This window comes from Caretta caretta, chromosome 1 (genome assembly GCF_965140235.1).
Source record: "Caretta caretta isolate rCarCar2 chromosome 1, rCarCar1.hap1, whole genome shotgun sequence".
In the NCBI taxonomy this organism is placed as follows: Eukaryota; Metazoa; Chordata; order Testudines; family Cheloniidae; genus Caretta; species Caretta caretta.
The window spans coordinates 155,072,456-155,093,713 of NC_134206.1; the positions used below are offsets into that span (position 1 = coordinate 155,072,456).

The window sequence follows — 21,258 nt, forward strand, 5'->3', positions numbered from 1 at the left end:
TACAGTGCTGCAGCAGTGCAGCTGTACTAATGCAGCTGGGCCGCTGGAGTGCATCTGGCAAAGACGTTCTATGCCGACGGGAGGCAGCAAGTGGCATAAGCTGTGTGACTTATGTTGGTGTGACTTATGGTCGCTCGGGAGTGGAACATTTATACCCCGAGTGATGTAAATTTTGCTGACATTTGCAGTAGTGTAGACATAGCTGATTTTAAAAGAATCTGGCCAGTGACTGTGGTGGTTTTTCTTACGCACACCTCCAAAGCTTACACGAGGAACACACTTTCTCTCTTCTGGGTCACATTTAGCACAAAAACATGACATGGAAAATTATAATCTTTCCCCCATTCTTTTTATGTAGACCATTACATGCACAATTCGTCAGGAAAATGTTTTGATGCCACTTCAAGCAGCAGCTTATTTCATTTACATCCTTTCCCCCTTCACGCAAAATACAGGCACCTTTATAACAGTTTTTTCCCTTTCATTTTAGCAAGGTTGGTTTCCCACTATTACTTTTTTCAGGGAACCATTTTTAGATATAAATTCTTTCGATTAAATGGGAAAGCATACTTTAAACGAGGAAAAAAATGTAGGGATAAGCACAGGGCAAAAAAACCCTAAACTCAACAAAAAAAATTTGAACAAGGAGGTAGTGAAGGAAGCAAGAAGAAGCAGACATTTTTCACTGGATCCTTACTCATCCAAAACAAGAAACCAATGAAAGAAAAGTGTAATTAGATTAAAATGGAAAGGAGGAAAAGAATGTTCTGTGAGGAGGTTTGACAGAAAAAGCAGCCCTACGCCATATTATAGATCATCATCATCCCATGATGCATTTTACTTCAATATCACATCTCTCAAACAGTGTCAGTGGATTAATTTTAAACCTAATGGCATCTGTATTTGTTTGCATTTTAGTCTATTCATGATATGGAAGCTGGTGGACACAGAAAGTAGGAAAGATATGCTTGCAGCTAGAGATCTTAAGACTACAGTTTAGTGTGAGAACATTACATAAAATAAGTTAGGCAGTTTCAGTGTAGTACTTTGGAGACAGCACTTCACACTCCAGGGTTACCAAAAGTTCCTCTCCCTAGTCAACTAACTAAAAGTACAAACTATTTACAGCAAGCTATCATCTTCACTGGAGTCTCCCTTCTAACTAGATATAGAACCATAGGGTTAGAAAGGACCGTAAGCAGTGCTTAATTTGTGCCAGGGCTTGCCAGAGCTGAGCCCCGGCACCACTAGGCTTGGCAGTTCAGAGCCCCAGCACCTCTGGACTTGCTGTGTCAACTATAAAAGTAACAAAATTGCTTGAGCACAAGCACCTCTTCCATTAAAAATTAAGCATTGACCACAAGGGTCATGTAGTCCAGAGGCTCTCAACCTTTCCAGATTGAGTCTGATTTGTCTTGCACACCCCAAGTTTCACTCCACTTAAAGACCACTTGCTTACAAAAACAGACATAAAAACACAAGTGTCACAGTGCACTATTAATGAAAAGTTGCTTCCTTTCTCATTTTTACCATATAATTATAAAATAAATCAACTGGAATATAAATATTGCACTTACATTTAAGTGTATAGTGTATAAAGCAGTATAAACAAGTCATTCTCTGTATGAAGTTTTAATTTGTACTGACTTTGTTAGTGCGTTTTATGTAGCCTGTTGTAAAACTAGGCAAATATCTAGATGAGTTGATGTCACAGGCGCCAACTTTTCCCAGCACCGGTGGGTACTTGATCCCCTCCCCGCAACTCCGTCCCCATTCCAACCCCTTCCCCAAAGTCCCCGCCCCAACTCCACCCCCTCCCTGCCCCAATTGGATTCCTTCCCCAAATCCCCACCGCACCCCTGCCTCTTCCCCCTCCTCCCCTCCCAGCGCTTGCCATCGCAAAACAGCTGTTTCACAGTGGCAAGCGTTGGGAGTGAAGGGAAGAAGTGGGGACGTGGTACTCTCAGGGGAGGCGGCGGCGGAGCGGAAGTGAGCTGGGGTGGGACGGGGAGCTGCCGGTGGGTGCAGAGCAACCACCAATTTTTCCCTGTGGGTGCTCCGGCCCTGGAGCACCCACTGAGTCGGCGCCTATGGTTGATGTACTCCTGGAAAAACCCCTGCATATCCCTGGTTGAGGACCTCTGATCTAGTCAGCCCCTGCCAAGATTAGTGCTGCCAACTTTCTAACTGCTGAAAACCGGACACCCTACCCCACCCTGTGCCCTGCCCCTTCCCGCAGACCATGCCCCCACTTGCTCCTCCCTCCCATCGTTCACTCCCTCCTGTCCCAGGATTCACCTGCTGCCTGTAGAGCCGGGCTGGGAGGAGCTGATACGAAGCCTGCCTTTCTGCCAATAGGGGCAAGGTGGGGCAGAGGGAGGGGACGGTCCCTGGAATGAGGGGCTGAGGCAGGGACAATTGGGGCACAGCGGGATGGAGGTGGGGTTGATCCCCAGAACAAGGGGTGAGGGCATCGAAATCAGGGCAGAGGCAGGGTGGACAAGATTCCCCCCTCCCCCCGCACACAAACACCTACCTGTCTGCTGGAGAGGCTGGAGCCCGCCAGCAACTTTCCTGCAGGGGGCCGGGGTCTCAGGCAATCCTAACCAGATCAAATTGCCAAGATGGTGCCGCTTCTTGTACAGCAGAGTTTACTTTTTCAATCCAGCCTGTGATAAACCTGGCCAGATTGGGCTGACAGGGAGAACTGCCTTCCACGCAGAACAGTCACAGATCTTTAATGAGATAGTCAATAAGAGAGGAAAGAGAGAGAGACAAGCCTTTGCCTGTGGCTTTTGTTCATCCCACTCTCTCTCGAGCATAAAGGGGCACCAGCCACTGCGAACACCTCAAAAGGGGAAGAGCTGAGGGGACAATCTTGCCAAAAAAAATAAAATACAGTCCAGGAACAGGGCTAGGAATTAGACAGACATTAATAGTTTGGCTCAATGTCAGGCCTGCTCTACACTACACAGTTAGGTCAATGTAAGGCAGCTTACATCGACCTAATTCTGTCAGTGTACAAATGACATCCTTGTCCCGCTGATGTAAGTGCCTTACTAGACCGACACCATAACTCCACCTCCTTGAGAGGCATAGGGCTTATGTCGGTGTAAATAGGGTGCCTGTGTCTGTGTAGACACTGCGTTACTTACATGGGCTGTTGGCTGTCTTGTCAATTTCAGTGCTCCATGAAGAAGCCATGACATTGACAATAAAGTCACACAGCTAGAGCCCAGCTGCCCTTGGCTGCCTGTGCCCATCCAGTTCCCCACTCCTGGCAGGGAAGTGAGAAGCCTGGGGGTGGCTGGCCCCTGCTCCCAGCGGGGAGGCGAGAAGCCTGGGCGTGGCTGGGCTCCTGGCGGGAAGCTGCATGGAGTTGAAAGCCCTGGCTCTCAGCCTCCCACATTGCCCCTCGTCAATCGGTGGAAGTGCTCTGCTGAGGATGCGCACCACCGACAGTAAGAGGGTAGTGTAGACATCAGCCACTGCAGTAAACACTGTGGTGGCTGTAAGTCGACCTAACATAGGTCAACCTAAGTATACAGTGTAGATGTGCCCTCAGAAATTTGAAATGGCATTTGGAGTTTTCCCCAGAAAAGCGCTGCAGCAGAGGGGTCTGACTGACTGCCAGATGCTGTGGAGGCAAAAAATTGGGAACTTCAGAGTAAAGGGCATTCCCCTCCTTCCTGTGACTGACAGGTCCGGATCTGTCTAAAGCTGCAAGCAGGCTGATGTACCCATTATAATGGAACTATGAATCTTGGCACAATGAAGAAAGTATAAAATAATCATATTCCTTTTAAGTCCTTCATTTGTTCGTGAGGGCCATGTGATCTCCCTGGATCTTTGTGGCACTGTTTAGTTGAAGCTTTCGAGTGGTTAAACTAAGACTAGAATAAGGATATTGGCAAGCTTGTCTATACACTAATTTATAAAACTTCACTGGTTAGAATGGAAAGAACAATTTTTATGCTGCACAAATTTCATCTTCCGAGCAGGTATAAATCCATCAACTGACCTATCTGAAAACGACTTCTGGATTGAAACCGCCATATTAACAGAATCCAAACCAAAGCGAAAGAACATGCTACCAGACAGGTCAGGGATCTTAAATATCAAAGCAGCAGTACAGTTTTAAAAGATATGCTTCTTGTAGAAAGCCAGAGTTCCTGCCGTGGGGTGAAAAAAAAGCAGAGGAACAGCAGATGCTTTGTAAAAATAACTGGTATGGTTTAGATTTGCAAGTGAAGTAGAAGCCAAACACAATTTGAAATCCTATGCATAAAATTTTGTCCGGGGTTGTGCAATCTCCTTTTTTTCCCCATCTTATGTAAGATGGGAAACTAAGACTATTTACAGCACCCACTCAATTGTTGCTTTAAACTTTAAGGAAATAGTAAAAGGCCAGTCTCTACTGTAGTCCAACTTATCCTTGTTTCCAGAGACACTTCTATGTCCCTCACTAAAGATGGCAATTTACAAAGCACAAATCAAATATTTTTGTTATAACTACTGAGATATCTAAATGCCTTCCCTACACCAACAATACTTTACTGTAGCAAAGAGGCGCTTCTGCTAGAATTAAGGTTAAGACCAGCTTTCTCTTTAAAGCTCAACTGTTTTAAATGCACTAAAATCTATTTCAAAACAATCCATGTAACCAAATTTTAATGTGCCTCGGGGCTCCAGATAGGGTCAGTGATCCAAATTTGGGGTCACTTAGCCAAGGGAGTTCCCAAGACACAACTGCTAGGAAAAAGACAACTTTTTTCTAAAGCCGACACTTTCTGGTAACTTTTTTTTGCATACATGTTGGATCATATTAAAGAAGTTCTGTATTAAAATCACAAATGAGTTTGATTCCCCATAGTTTAAATTCCAGGGTATTACTAATTAAGAGGTCTCTTGGTTTTTGATACTGTTTCTCTGCCTCTGTGTGTAAAACTTGCAAGCTGCTAATTGTGTTAGTACATTCTAAGACAGAGTCTGTTCTCAAAGCAATTCACAGAGAGAGAGACTCAAAGCAATACTCTAACAACAGAAACAGCACCCAGAGACTCCCCGCCCTTTTGTTGTATTAACAATTGTGATTAAAATAGAGATAGAGTATGCATGTGGATGGATGCTTGGTGTGGATAATAACTGAATGATCAGGGAGGTGCCAGCCTAAGAATCCAGTGTCCATCGACTGAAGAAGGCGTCAAGTGGAAATAACAGAGGACCCCCAGAGGGCAGACTGGAATCCACCCAACAGCCTCAAGAATGGGAGAACCAAAGAACAAGATAACATCTGGCAGCACGGAGCCGTCAGGAATGTGCTATCTGCTGATTGATTCAGCAACAGCATGATGAAGCAATTCCCATAGATTGGCATAAGAAGAAACTCCTACAAAAATAGACTCTTAAAACGTGAGAACTTTGGGGTCTGATTCTGCAAACCAACTTCCAGGAGCATCAGATGAGCATCTGACGAGGCCCTGCTCCCTCCTCATGTCCAGGCCACCTGGCCAGTGGCTTGGCATGAGCAACTCTAAGGCTGGTAACTATGATAACCTTGCAGAACCTGTGTGTGTGTGTGTGTTTGTATGAATGAATGTGTGAATAAATATGAGATTGAATGGAATGTTATAGCTATAACTAACTGCTTACTATGATTCTTTCTGTATTCACAATAAATGTGGTATTTTGCCTTTTTCCCTTTAATAAGATCCTGCTGGTTTTTATTTTATTGGTATAACATACAGACGGAGCTCAACCATGACTCAGATCATCGCATCAAGGTCATGGTTAAGGGTTACCTCAACAGAGTGCATAGCACCTACTAGCCCTTTGTGGAAAATCAAATTAAAATATTATTTTTAAAAAGGAGTTTGCTTCTCTAGTTAGGTGTGTGCCATGTGGTTATAGGCTCACACACTTAAATCATGAGCCTAATGGATTACATTGTATATATGCAGGGAGAAAACTAATCATCTGGAAAGCTACCTCTACATCAGAGGACCCATGTGGCTCCACGGGTGAGGTATGGTCACTGAATCCAAGCACCATCCAGCCACTAAGTCACAATCCAACCCAGGGTGGAAATCTGAATTTAAAGTGGAGAAAAAAGAAGCATCTTGCTCCAACCTGACACTGATGGCTGTTTTGTTTTGTTGGGTGAGGGGGAGGGATATAATCAAATTATTTTTGTAAGACAAATTTAAATCATGTGAATGTTTGCTGACAGGGAAAGTGAGAAGTGGAGAGAGACTGGAAAGGAGGTATGGGGGTGTGTAGCAGGGGAACTAGAGGAAGACAGGGGCAGGGCAGCTTCTCAGCACCAGTCTCCTGTACTGTATCTGTATGCCAGGCTCTGGGGATCCCATCCCTTTAAGGAGCTCCTAATACAACCTAGATGGAGCTACTATAAGGTGGGTGCATAACTGGTTGGAAAAACCATTCTCAGAGAGTAGTTATCAGTGGTTCACAGAAAAACTTGAAAACAGGTGCTGTTTTCATCAATCTAACAGTGACATATGATACGGTATGGCACACTGGCCTGCTCGTGAAGGTATCACGGGTCCTGCTACCTTGGGTCACAGCCGTGGTTGAACTGTTCCTCCGTGATAGCCAATTCAGAGTCCATATGGGGGAGAAGACAAGTGCTTGGAGATGACAGAGCAGTGGGTTACTCCAGGGCTCTGTGCCTTCTCCAACCCTGTTCAATGTTTACATCAATGACCTGCCAACAACGGAGTCAAGTAAGTTCATTTACGTAGACGACATCTGTTGTGGTACCCGGGGCCAGACGTTTCACAAGCTTGATGCCATCTTAAAACGGGACATGGTAAAGTTAGCTGACTACTGTAAGTCTTGGTGCCTCCAGCCAAGCACCATGAAAACAGTCTCCAGTTTGTTCCATCTTCATCATGCTAGCAGAACGCAAGGACTGAATGTTTATCTGAATGGTCAGAAGGTGAAGCATGAAGAAGATCTGGTCCATCTAAGTGTGACCTCAGACAGCACACTGAGTTACCATGCCCACCTGAAGAAGGCAGTAGCTAAAGTTAAGATGTGTAACAATCTTTAGCAAACTGGCAGGTTTGTCATGGGGTGCCTGTGCTCCAACTCTGCAGATGCCAGCTCTTGCCACCTGGTAGTCGATGGCGGAGTACTGTACTGTGGCGGAGTGGATCATCACACACCAAACTGGTGAATATGCAGTTACATGGCGCCATGCACATCATCTCCGGAACCCTGCGTCCAACTCCACTCCCAGGGCTTCCAGTTCTGAGCAATATTGCTCCTCCTTATATCAGACGAGAGGTTGCCACTGGCAAGTCACTGGAGAAAGTACGCACCAACCCAAGCCTGCCGCTGCACAATAACCTTTTTAAGCCACCAGCTGCACATTTGCCGTCATATCACCCATTATGGTCTCATCCGCCATACCAGGATATTAGGGCAGAAACACTCGGGCGAGAGGAATGGATATCTGTTCTAATCCACAACCAGTCCCTCATCACCAATCCCACAATCTGCCGGCCTGGTTTTGACCTGCCCTGTCGCCAACGGTCCCTGTTGAATAGGTTCCAGACCAGGCATGGTCTCTGTGCAACTAACCAGTATCGCTGGGGCCTTCATGACAGCCCTTTGTGCAGCTGCAGCACAACACAGATGACGACGTACATTGTCAATTAATGCCTGCTAAATAATAAGTGGCCCATAGTCAAGCTGGAAGGCACATATCCAATGGGGGTTCCGCAGGGATCGGTCCTGGGTTTCTTTCTGTTGAATATCTTCATCGATTATTTAGATAATGGCATAGAGAGTACACTTATAAAGTTTGCGGACAATACCTAGCTGGAAGGGGTTGCAAGTGATTTGGAGGATAGGATTAAAATTCAAAATGATCTAGATAAACTGGAGAAATGGTCTGAAATAGGATGCAATTAAATAAGGACAAATGCAAAGTACTCCACTCAGGAAGGAAATCAGTTGCACACATACAAATGTGTGCAATGACTGCCTAAGAAGGAGTACTGCAGAAAGGGATCTGGAGGTCATAGAGGAGCACAAGCTAAATATCAATCAACAGTGTAAAGACTATTGCAAAAAAAGTAAACATCTTGCTAGGCTGCACAGCAGGAGTGTTGTAAGCAAGACACAAGTAATTCTTCTGCTCTACTCTGCACTGATTAGGCCTCAACTGGAATATTGTGTCCAGTTCTGGGTGCCACATTTCAGGAAAGACGTAGACAAACTGGAGAAAGTCTTGAGAAGAGCAACAGAAATGAATAAAAGTTTAGAAACATAACCTGTGAGGGAAGACTGAAAAAATTGGGCTTGTTTAGTCTGGAAAAGAGAAGACTGAGAGGGGACATGATACTAGTTATCAAGTACATCAAAGGTTGTCACAAGGAAGAGAGAGAAAAATTATCCATCTTAACCTCTGAGGATAGGACAAGAAGCAATGGGCTTAAATTGCAGCAAGGGTGATTTAGGTTGGACATTAGGAAAAACTTCCTGTCAAGGTGGTTAAGCACCAGAATAAACTGCCTAGGGAGGTTGTGGAATCTCCGTCATTGGAGATTTTTAAGAGCAGGTTAGACAAACACTTGTCAGGGATGGTCTAGATAATACTTAGTCCTGCCATGAGTGCAGAGGCCTGGACCAGATAACCTCTCCCTTCCAGTCCTGTCAGGAATGGTCTAGATCAGAGGTTCTCAATCTTTTTCTTTCTGATATAGACCAGAACTCTCCCCAACATGCTATAAAACTCGAAAGCCCACCTGTACCACTACCGTTTTTCTGCACATCAAGTAGATTAAAAGTCAGGGCTGACATTAGGTTGTAGCAAGCAGGGCAATTGCCCAGGGCCTCATGCCACAGTGAGCCCCTCAAAGTTAAGTTGCTCAGGCTTCAGCTTTCTGCCGTGTGCCCCAGCGAGTAACACCAGCCCTGCTCTCTGGTTTATTTTGGCAGACCCCCTGAAACCGCAAACCCCTGGTTGAGAATCACTGTTCTAGATAATACTTAGTCATTCCTTGAGTGTAGGGGACTGGACTAGAAGATCTCTACAGGTCCCTTCCAGTCATAGGCACCGACTCCATAGATACTCCAGGACTGGAACACCCACGGAAAAAAAAAATAGTGGGTGCTTAGCACACACTGGCAGCCCTACAGATCAGCTCCTCCCCTCCCCCCCCCCCGGCACTCTCCTGCCTGCTAGCGGGCCCCACCGATCAGCTCCTCCCCATCGCCTCCCACCCGCTGCAATCAGCTTTTCAGCAGCATGCAGAAGGTGCTGAGGGAGAGAGCGAGGAGGGGAGGGGGTGCAGGAAGACTGGAGGGGGGGAAATGGGATGGCAAGGGGCGGAGTGGAGGTTGAGCACCCACCCAGGAATTCAGGAAGTTGGTGCCTCTGCGTCCAGTCCTATAATTCTAGGATTCTCTCAAATCAAAGACTCCCCAGCACTGGGTGGGGGCGGGAACACCCACTGACATGAATGGAGCAGTTCACATGTCTCAGAGCTTTTGCTTCAGGCTCTATTCATCCCTTTGGGTAGTCTCTTTCATCCAAGAACATTCTGGTTTAGATGAATGGGCCACTTAACACCTATCTAAACTTGAAACTTTGAAGTTTGAAACCCACCTTGTGAAGAAGTCTGAGGGCTTGACTACACTTGCACTTCATACCACAATAAAGCCACCCAGAGCGCTCTACCTTACTCCCCGTCCACACTGGCAAGGCACATAGAGCGCTTTGACTCCCTGGCTGGAGTGCTCCTGGTACTTCACCTCCGTGAGAGGGATAATGGCTGTTGCGTACTGGGTGAGACGATCCAGGGTCAGTGTGAATGAGGAGTTAAGTTACTGCACTGTGATTGACCTCTGGAAACATCCTATAATCCCCTTAAGACAACTGCTCATTCTTCTCTTTGTTGTGAAATCGCTGCCCAAATGCGGAAGTGCCATTTCAGAGCTCCGTTTCAGACAGCGGCTCCTTATCTGACTGGACAAACATTTACTCTTTGCTTTGAGTGAGTGAGAGAGGCGGGGAGGTCAGGGGGTCTGCACTTACAAGACAGCATGCTGAAACACTCAGCACCCCAAAAACCCACTCCCCCCCACACATACATACAACACACTCCACCCCACCCCCCTCATTTGAAAAGCACGTTGCAGCCACTTGAATGCTAGGATAGCTGTCCATAATGCACCGCTCCCAATGCTGCAAATGTGGCCACACCGGTGCGCTTGAAGCGGTCAATGTGGACAGATTGCAGCGCTTTCGCTACTGCGCTCTCTGAAGGCTGGTTTAACCCAAAGCGTTCTACAGCTGCAAGTGTGCCATAGCCTGAGAATGAACTGTAAACATTTGGGACAAAATCTGCCTTGTCAAAGTCCCTCTGCCCCCTCCACTCCCAAATAATTTTATTTTATTAATTTACTAATGTAATCTGAGTACATCAAAATATTCAGAAGGCACTGAAACTATTTATGGGGGAAAAAATTACACATGCAAAGGCTCACAGGGAGGGGAGTGGTGACTGGGGTGAAAGCAGGTGGGAATGGAAGGAGACAGGTTTGGATTTGAGGTACTGGATGGGGCATTATGGGAATGGACAGCAGGTATTATATGGGAGAGGTTGAAGAATGTGAGGGGTAGCAGAGCACGCTGGAGTTCTAGGGGTGGCAGGGACCTGCCAGCCCTGACTTCTCCCTTTCCATATGTGTGCTGGATCTGGTGGAGCCCTACCCCTCTGCAAGGGACTGAGCCACTCTCCCTGCCCCTCTGTGTGAGCTAGGGAAGTAGCTGACTGAAGGTAATGCAAATTTAAAAATCTGAAATCCAGAAAAAATAAATAGTTAAGATACACATCACCCCTGTTCAGGGCGGAGGGGCTGACCAGAGCATATCAGGGAGAGACAGATGGCTGCATGGTCTTGCAGCATAGCTGGGTAAGCCTGGCTGAAACAAGCCCAGGAGTCACAGGTGGGTGTGGGTAGTGGGAGTGAGGGAACCAGCTCAAGGCAAATAACCAAGGAAATGAGTACACAGTAGCAGAGGATCTGAGACAGCAAGGAGCCTTCTTATATGTTAACAGCTTCTAGGTGCCAACTAATAGCTTAATGGGATGGAAATGGGAAGGAGGGAGCTGGAAATGCTGGCGGGGGAGCTACAGATTGCAAGGAATTGTGCAGCAGGAAGTGGAGAAGACTAACACACATTTTCGCACATGCTTAAGGTTACTGTAAGCGCCATGTGATGAAACTGTCAAGGTTTTGGGGGACACACCATGGATGAGACTTCTCTCGTCGGTCCTGTTAGCAACTACACATTGCAATCTTTCCAGGCATGACCATTATCCCCATTCCACTATAACAAAACATACGGGGGGGGGGGGTAAGAAGCTCTTAGGAACCACATGGCAACTCTGTGAACCATTACAAAGATCACTGAACCGACACTATTTCTAGCTCTGCCATTGGCCTGATGGGTGACTTTGGGCAAATCACCTCACCTCATTTTTCCATCTGTAAAATGGAAATAATGACGTAAAATTTGTTGAGAGCTACGGATGAAAAGTGCTGTATAAAAGCTGGGTCTTTTTATTATTATTGAGCCATATTATCAACTGCAAAGCTACCTGAGAACTATAACCATCTAAATGACCACTAACTTCTATAACACATTTCTTCCTGTTAAACACCCTCACACACCTCTAGGAAATTCCCTGACAAAAACCATTCATTAATGCAGAATTAAGGTTATCCAGAGATATCTCATGCCCTTCCAGAATGTCATGTTCAGCAAAACTCAAACCTCTAAAAACCAGAAAAGTTCAGGTATGCATCAATGCAATATGTTGGAAATTGAGAGGCACCTGGTGAGCCTTATAGTCATTCCTCCCACTGATCAAAGCACTAGTCCCTACAGACAAGGCCATGACCATTCCCCTGGCATCAGTTAGTAGGTACTTGCTCAGTCTCAACTTCTTTGCAAAGAGACAAAAGCTATATGTCTTCTAAACAGCCCTGCACTGAAGAGGAGAAAACAGTCTTGTCACATCTGTAAAATGGGGATAATGATGTTAAACTTTCAGACCTACTGATGTAAGGCGCTACATAAAAGCTAGGTCTTTTTGATAATTACCTAGCAACAGTAGCGTTATCAGTTGCAAACCTGTGTGAAAACTACAACTGCCTACATGACCACTAACCTCTACCAATAAACATTTCTTTTTTTGTTTAAGAAGAAAAAAAATTGGAAGTGGCATGGCAAAAATCTTTGTTAACACACAGTTAACACTGACTGTTGATAGCTGGTGTCTTTTCAGAACACTCGGTTCAGCAAAACTCAAAACTTTTCCAAACCAGGAAAGACTAAGTTACACAACAGGAAAAGAAACGAGAAGGAAGAATGCTAGAGAAAGTGTGATGAGAGAAAGAAAAGAAAAAGAAAAAGGCGTACTAAAAATTTCACGAGGCATAAAAGTATCAGAAAGAAGGACAACACTGTTCACATTTCTGTTTGTTAACAATTTAGAGCATTACTATTAACAATTATCTGAAATTACATGGATTATTTTGGTATTCTTATTAGATTTTTAAAGACTTCACTAGTTTAATAAAGAATCACTGATTTTTCATGTTTTCTAGAACATTGTGTCGTGGAAGTACAGGATAACCTCATTTATACTGATATTTAAAAATATTCAAACTGTTTACATCTTCTCATATACATTTGTATATTCCAAAGGACAAAGAATACAAAGTGTCAGCAATACTGCAGTAGTGTGTTATCATGCACAAGACCCAGTGTTAATCCAGTAGACCATACAGCCACTTGAACAGTGACATGGCATCAATAGACTGTATTAGAGCTGATGAATTACAACGTTATAGAGACTGATAAAACAATAGGCAAGACCATGAACACTAATGTTTAGCTCCAAAAGAATTCAATCTATATTAGATTTATTAGGTGTCAGACACCATTACAAGGCATTAAATGAAATTCTTCTTTCTATTATAAAACCATTGTAAACACGTGCATAGCCAGCAAGTAATTTTTTATGTCCATGTACATAAGTGCAACACATATGGAGTGTACTTTTGGAAAGAACATTGCAGTAAATAGGTTTTTCCTTACAAGCCAGCAGTCACTCAGGCAATATGCCACAGCAATTTATAATCGTAACAACTGCTATTCAGAGACTATAGGATTTTTTCAAAGTTTGATTATTTTTGTTAGAGCAAAGCCATTTGCACTGCTACAGTAAAAGAGAGAGAGAGAGAGAGAGAGTGTGTGTATATGTGTGTGTGTTCTTTATGATAATTCTTCTGTAAAAATTCACTCCAGGCTGAAGCTTCTTACAGTAAGTACAACAGTAAGTTCACAATTTGCTGTCTTTTCTTTTAGTAAAGAGTTTTTAAATGAACAATATTTTTGAAACACTGCAGTACTGTATCTCAGCGTTCCTAATAGAGAATATTAAGATCATATTCTCCAGGAGTTTGCATGTGAGCTTTGGTACACCATATACCCCTGGGGGAATTCTGCGCCAAATTTTTTTTTAAATTCTGCATATTTTGTCAAAATAACACAATATAATCACTCCAGTGTCAGTATTTTGGTAATTTATTTCAAAATGCCTGTCAACAAGTATGTCAACAATATAGACAACAACAACAACAAAGATTCCCTAAGGAGTAGATAGTTAAAGAATTCCTTATAACAAATTAATTCCAGTTGGGAGGAGCTAGAGGGGGCTCTGTGGGGGGCCCCAGAGCCCAACCTCAGCAATCATCCTCAGAGCCCACACACCCACATTCCCCTCCCCCCGCCCAGACACCTGTACCCCCAGAGCCTTTACTTTCCCCAGCTTCTTTACTGTTCCATAGTGGGACATGACATGGTGCAGCCCTCCCCTTCCACACCCTTTGTCAGAGCTGGGTCTCCCATGCCCTCTCCCAACCCAGGGAGAATGAAGATCAAGCCAGACAGCGAGAGCACGCAGCCTCCATCCCCGCTGGGCTGGGCATCCCACTCACTGCGAGCTGGGCTCTGCAGAGTTCAGTGGCCCCTAGTTGTGTCCAGCAGCTCTGCAGCCTCAATTCTGCAGGTGAAACATGGAATTCTGCATTGCGCACTGGTATAGAATTTCCCCAGGAGTAATTAGCCCTAGTATCTCAGTCACCTTTGTGGCCAATGGAACTGCTACCAGAAAGGTTACTTTGATGGAAAGAAGAAAGAGTACATGTAGCAAATGGCTTGAAAGGTGGGCTCATTAACCTTGCCAGTACAACATTTAGATCTCAAGTAGGGGGACACTACTCCCAAAGGGTCTGTAAGATATCTAGCTACCATATGGTGTGAAACTGTGGATATCCATAACTGGAGGGTAGAGAGCTGAAATGGGCTGTGAGATGAACACTCAGGGAGTCATGGAGAGTCCAGAGTTCTTTAATAATAGAAGGTAGTCCAGTACACTGGGTATCTGAGCTAGAGACTGAAATAACTGGCATGCTTAGACAGTGAACCACTTTGCAGAATAAGTCTGCCTTGTAGAGTCCTTTGTCCTGTGGATAAGAATGTTATGACATCAGTAGAGAGAACTTGCTCAACTGAGGTAAATTAGCCAGCATCCATGCCATGAGGTCCAGGGAGTATGACTCCATAGGGTGGATCTTACCGTCTTTTTGCCATATTACATCTGGCTGTAGAGGCAATGGTACTGGAGGTTGGATGTAGAGATTCTTTAGATCTGAGACCCAGAACTGCTTCTGCTCTGCTAGAGCTTTTGATGATGATCCTGGGTGATTCCTGCCCGAGTTTCCTGAGAATGTTCAGGATGAATGCACTTATAGGGTAAACACACCTCAGGCCCTGGAACCAGAGTATCATATATGCATTAGACACAATTCCTGCATTGTGTCTTCCTCTGGAACAAAGCTTTTGACATTTCCAGAGTATTCTCTGGTGGCAAAAAGATCTATGGTTGGATGACCCCCGACCTGAGAAATATGTTTGGACAGTGTCCTTCACTGTCCATCTGGTCATTTCTGAAGTGTCTACTGCGGTGATCTTCTAGCACATTCTGTAATCCTGTGAGGTATACTGCTTTTAATTCCGTGGAGGATACAAAAGTTCTGCAGACATGCAGCTTATTGACATAGAGGGATGGAACTTGCTCCCGTCATTTGTTTTCACAAAACATGGATTTTGTACTATCCATCATGATTTGACTTGCCAATCTTTCATAAGCAGGAGGAAAATCATGCACGCCCACCAAATAGCTCTTAGCTCCATAACATTTAGGTGAAGTAGTGTTTTCTGAGGAGTCCACATACCTTATGTTTCAAGGTTGTTCAAATGGGCTTCCCAACAAAATGTGGAAGTCTCTATCGCCAACATCTTTAATAGCAGTGGCGGAGAGAATGGTATTCCCTTGCAGACTTTCAGATGATCTTTCCACTAATTTAACAATGACAGGACTTTCTGGGGGGACATGCACTGACACACTCAGGTGATGCCTGCTTGGCTGATATACAGACTTCAACTTCTTTGCATGCATTGAAGATGAAGTCTGGTATGCTGAGTTACATATATGCAGGAGGCCATATGAGGAAAGTCCTCACCGACGGTCTTGGGGTGAGCTTGTAGGTGGGTGGGCACATCTAGTGTGGCTTGAAATCTTTCTTGTGATATGGAGGAGTGCAGACTGTCTAGAAACTTCTGCAATTTTTCCTGCACTACCGCCACAGGCATTTCTAACATGTCTGCCATGTGACACAGAAGTTTTGAAATCATTAGGCTGAGTGGAAGTAGAGTGCATAACTGGTTCATCAGGTGAGGAAGAAGCGTGCCACTGTTTGGAGTTATTCTTCCCAGTTTACAACGAGTTTGTGCCAGCTGTACCTCTTGTGCAACTCTACAAGTTTTTATAGTGAAGGGAGATGTAACTCTAGAGAGGTCAGGAGGAGTTAGTTTCCTCATCAGCTGCATCCCCGCAAGAGTCCAGTATGGCCAAGTTTGGACATTATAGGCGTAAAGGACTGGGGGTTACAGGGGTAGATACAAAGAGGAGTGCTCTCTTTCAGATTCCACAGGTCTATGCCTAAAATGACAGCTCCTTGATCCTCCATCTGATCAGATACATGGGAATGAGGAGAATGGGTGCAGGATACCTCCCTACTATGATCAGAATGGGAGCAAGAAGGGAAGAGAATTTCTCCTCTAATGATGAGGCTAGTCTTCACAGAATTATAGAAATGTAGGGCTGGAAGGGACCTCAAGAGGTCATCTAGTCCACTTCTCGCATCAAGGCAGGAAATCCTTATCGCATCTTAAATCTCCCCTACTACTGTAGCTGAAGAGGTGACTGGTACATTAATAGTACTGGTTATCTGTAACATACAGGCACACTCATAGCTGAGGATAGTAATGGTGATTTAGGCTGTGCAATCACGACAAGATCACTTGATACCAAATATAAGTTTGGTGTGAGAAAGTCAGTGCGAGGAGCATCTGTATCGTAAGGGTCAGCACTAGCGTCCTGGGTTCCGGAGGCATTGGTACTGTGTATACAAATATTGGTACCAAGAAGTCAGTACTGGGTGAAGTGCAGACCTCTGCCTAAGACAGTACCACACATTCAGATATCAGGTTTTGCCAGGGTGTAAGAGGAACCCGATTTGCGCTCTGACCTACCCTTTGCCTGAGTAGTCTGAAGAAAGCAATGCCTCATTTTACTACATCCTAGGAAGAGAAAACCTAGGCCTGTACTTACTATGAGCATGATGTTCCTTCCCACTCCTTTTAGATGACTGGGTGCAGGAAGACAGCTACGTTGTCTGTCTCAGTATATGAAGGTTTCTTTGAAGAGTGAGCCCAGGAGCTGGGAACTGAGCTGTAGCTCACAGGAACCATGACAGAGGAAGCTGGTTCAGGCCTGGTAGGGTCCCTTCCTCTGGTCCCGAGGAGGCTCTCACTGAGTGCTCCAGCAGAAAAAGTTTAAGATTGGTCTCTCTCACCTTCTGCATCCTCTTGGAGAAAAAGTGACAGATTGAGCAATATAAGGGACAGGCCCCATTCTGAAAGGAAAAAGGCACCTTGAGTGCCCTTATTAAGGAGGGGGATGTTCTGAACTCCAGGTTTCAGCCAAAGCAGCAAAATCCCAGTACTAGAAAGTCCCTAAAAATAACACTCCTTTATTAGTGTTATCCCCAAACTAGCGTAAAAAGGAGAACACTACTCTGACTATATCACCACATACACACACAACAATCAGAAAAGTTGCACATTGTGCAGAAAAGCAGACACTACAGATGTTCCGTTTTACAGCCATAGGCAGTAAGAAGGAACGGAGGGATAACTGGGCTTGCTCCACCCTTTACGTCCTTGAATGTGTGTGGAGGGTAGGGTGGTGGTGCACAAGAGCATCCAGGGACACTGCTGTCCAGTAGAATCCAATCTCATGCACATGAGCACCAGAAGTGGAATGTACATGGACAATCGTTCAAAGAACACTATCATCTTCCTTGGCCGTGTGAAGAAACTGAACTACTAATCCACCCAAAATAAAGTTACATCATTTTCAAATTTAATTCAGAAAAGGCTTAGTGGTTTGTTCTAAACCAGGTTGGGTGAGGTAAGAATTTTGTTTTTAAAAATGTTGTATGGCCTGGTGGCAATCTTTTATGTATAAACATCAGTTTGGTATAACTTTTGCCCCTTCTATGGTGAGTATTTTTCAGCACAGACAAGTTAATGGCTCATAAGGAATTACTTCCTAAATCCAGACTGCTGAAAAGAATATATAGATGTACAGAAAGGAAATAAACTAATAAAAACATGTCCATCTTCTCCTTCTAACCAAGAGTACTTCCTCTCCAAAAGGATTCTAGGCAGGACAAAAGAGGTCTGAGACAACTTCTTTCCTAGTACATAGTCCTATAACTAGACAACCATGAAAACTACTAAAACTTGAGCAGATTTAGCAGGATCCACGCATTTCCAAGTTTCCAGTGCAGGAAGTCTTTGGTTCAGACTTATGTGGAACATTGAACAAACAGGATCTTCAAAGTTAGCAGTTAGGTACTGGAAGTCAGCCACAGAAAAAACAACTGCTTTATAAATTAACAAGAATTTACTTAAAAGTCCTCCCTTACCTTCTGTACTTAATCCAGGACTTGAGGTGAATTTTGCTACATCGACAATCTTGACAGCAAACTGTTGCCCAGTTTCTCTGTTGATACATCGCCGCACAACACTGAATGGACCCCTAAAAAACAAACAAAAACAGTCAGATTTTCTGCATTAAAAGAATTACAAACTATTTCGTTCTCCTTTGTGTGTTTAGCTGTACAGTTCCAAATATTTCCTAACACATGTAAGGTTACATTTTTGGAACTATAATACAGTGCAGAAGGTGTGTACCTCTCACCCAAGTTGTCCAACACAAAATGTAATTGCTACTAGAGTTTAATGTAAACAGTATTTGACAAACTTGATATTTTCATTTTTAAAAGTTCATAAATAATTTCATATAGTTTGCTTGTAAAGGATACAACTAATAGAACCTATACAAAATCATCATACTATTGCTAAAATGTAATGTAATTTGTTTATTATGATACAAAATACAGTAAGAAAAACACTGCAAAATACCTTTATATTTATATTACACAGATTTACTATTACCACATTGTGATATATTTACTATTACCACATTGTGATATATGTGTTCTAATAGGCTCAAATCCTGCAGTCCATTCTCATTCTATTGATTTCAGTGGGAATTTGCCTGAGTAAAAAAAAAAAAAAAGTGAATAAACTCTGACTGAGGAATCCAGGATATGACTGACTAAAAGTACTGTTCAATATAAAGAGAAAGAATAAAAAATGCATTCAATTCTATTATTTTTAAATGCCTATTAAGAAACACTTAGAAAGGATAGTTTAAAATAGTCAAATCTACAAAAAATGTAAGTAAATCTTTCCACTTACATCACCAGCCAGTGAATTTTAAACCAACACAGGAGACATGGGAAATTTCCATTACTACTTTATATTTAAAACTCCAGGGTAATAGAAATACATCTAAAATTTTCTTTGATCTTTATTCCTTAAAGAGCCATCATGGAATCAAAGACGCTACATATAATAAAAGATTTGTTAGATTATCTAAAAAGAAAAGGAGTACTTGTGGCACCTTAGAGACTAATCAATTTATCTGAGCATAAGCTTTCGTGAGCTACAGCTCACTTCATCGGATGCATACTGTGGAAAGTACAGAAGACGTTTTTATACACACAAACCATGAAAAAATGGGTGACTAACACTACAAAAGGTTTTCTCTCCCCCCACCCCACTCTCCTGCTGGTAATAGCTTATGTAAAGCGATCACTCTCCTTACAATGTGTATGATAATCAAGGTAGGCCATTTCCAGCACAAATACAGGTTTTCTCCCCCCAACATACCACACAACAGAACCACTAACCCAGGAACCTATCCTTGCAACAAAGCCCGTTGCCAACTGTGCCCACATATCTATTCAGGGGACACCATCACAGCGCCTAATAACATCAGCCACACTATCAGAGGCTCGTTCACCTGCACATCCACCAATGTGATATATGCCATCATGTGCCAGCAATGCCCCTCTGCCATGTACATTGGTCAAACTGGACAGTCTCTATGTAAAAGAATAAATGGACACAAATCAGATGTCAAGAGTTATAACATTCATAAACCAGTCAGAGAACACTTCAATCTCTCTGGTCACGCGATTACAGACATGAAAGACGCTATTTTACAACAAAAAAACCTTCAAATCCAGACTCCAGCGAGAAACTGCTGAATTGGAATTCATTTGCAAATTGGATACAATTAACTTAGGCTTGAATAGAGACTGGAAATGGCTTAGTCATTATGCAAGGTAGCCTATTTCCCCTTGTTTTTTCCTGCCCCCCCCCGATGTTCTTGTTAAACCCTGGATTTGTGCTGAAAATGGCCCACCTTGATCATCATACACAATGTAAGGAGAGTGGTCGCTTTGGATAAGCTATTACCAGCAGGAGAGTGGGGTGGGAGGAGGTATTTTTTCATGCTTTGTGTGTATATAATAAGATCTTCTACACTTTCCACAGTATGCATCCGATGAAGTGAGCTGTAGCTTACGAAAGCTTATGCTCAAATAAATTGGTTAGTCTCTAAGGTGCCACAAGTACTCCTTTTCTTTTTGCGAATATACAGAGAAGAGACAAGGTGGATGAAGTAATCTCTTTTATTGGAGCAACTTCTGTTGGTGAGAGAGACAACCTTTTCAGCTATACAGAGCACTGTGTGGCTCAAAAACTTGTCTCTCTCACCAACAGAAGTTGCTCCAGTAAAAGATATTGCACCCACCTTGTCTGTCTAATATCCTCGAACTGACGTGGCTACAAATAAACAACAATATATGGTTTATATTGACCTCGCTTCTACACAGATTTCTTTGAAAATTGATCCATAAGTGTCATAACCCAACACACACATTTTTGGAAGTCATTTGTTAATATTAGGATTTAACTTTAACATTCTTAGTGCTAACATGCTATGCGACAAAACTCAACTTTAATTTGTAATATTTTCATATAAATTGCATCCCACAATGCTTTAATGTTAGATAACGCAATTACCCACTACTGCTATTTAACTAGGTAAGTTACTCGGTACAGACATGAAAGAAAATGTTTTCAGATAAGATTGTGGGAACTTAGGAAGGCAGTAGTCACAAAGAACGTATATATTTTATTTTATTTTTGTTGTTGTTGCTTCTTGAACAGTGATAACAAAGGGCAACTTGTAAAGTTAAATTGCCACACACTCAGAAAATTAGGCTAACGTACCAGTTGACAAGGAAACTGACATTCAATAAGTTTCTCTGAAAGATAAGGGAAGTAATTTAAAGCATATGGATGGAAGCTGTGCATGGAATATTCATGTTTTTCTGTTTATTGGAATAAAAAGCAGAGTGCTTAGGTTAAAGTATGAGTTTTCCCTTCTAGACAGCAAACTGCAAGTCAGGTTATGGATCTCCGACTCCTGAGACTACAAAGTGACAGCCTTTCTAGTTCTCAATAGAGACTTTTTAGGGGAAAGGGTGGAGAAAATAAGTGAAAAAAGTTTCAGTTTAAATATGTTTATTTACTAATCGTTTTAATTTTAGTTTGATGTTCTTGTACATACAGGGTGATTTTTGGAATTTAATTACTCTTTTAAT

The 21,258-nt window shown here is 43.3% G+C and overlaps 1 protein-coding gene across 12 annotated transcripts in view; it reads right to left on the reverse strand.

The window, feature by feature from the left end:
* The window catches only part of CASK (calcium/calmodulin dependent serine protein kinase), a 438,390-nt gene that overhangs the window by 304,348 nt on the left and 112,784 nt on the right, over positions 1 to 21,258 (reverse strand). For all 12 annotated transcript variants that reach the window (XM_048864731.2, XM_048864713.2, XM_048864695.2 and 9 more), the window contains exon 2: positions 18,163 to 18,275. In XM_048864731.2, the coding sequence (XP_048720688.1) occupies positions 18,163 to 18,275 (113 nt within the window). The remainder of the gene's footprint in view (positions 1 to 18,162; positions 18,276 to 21,258) is intronic.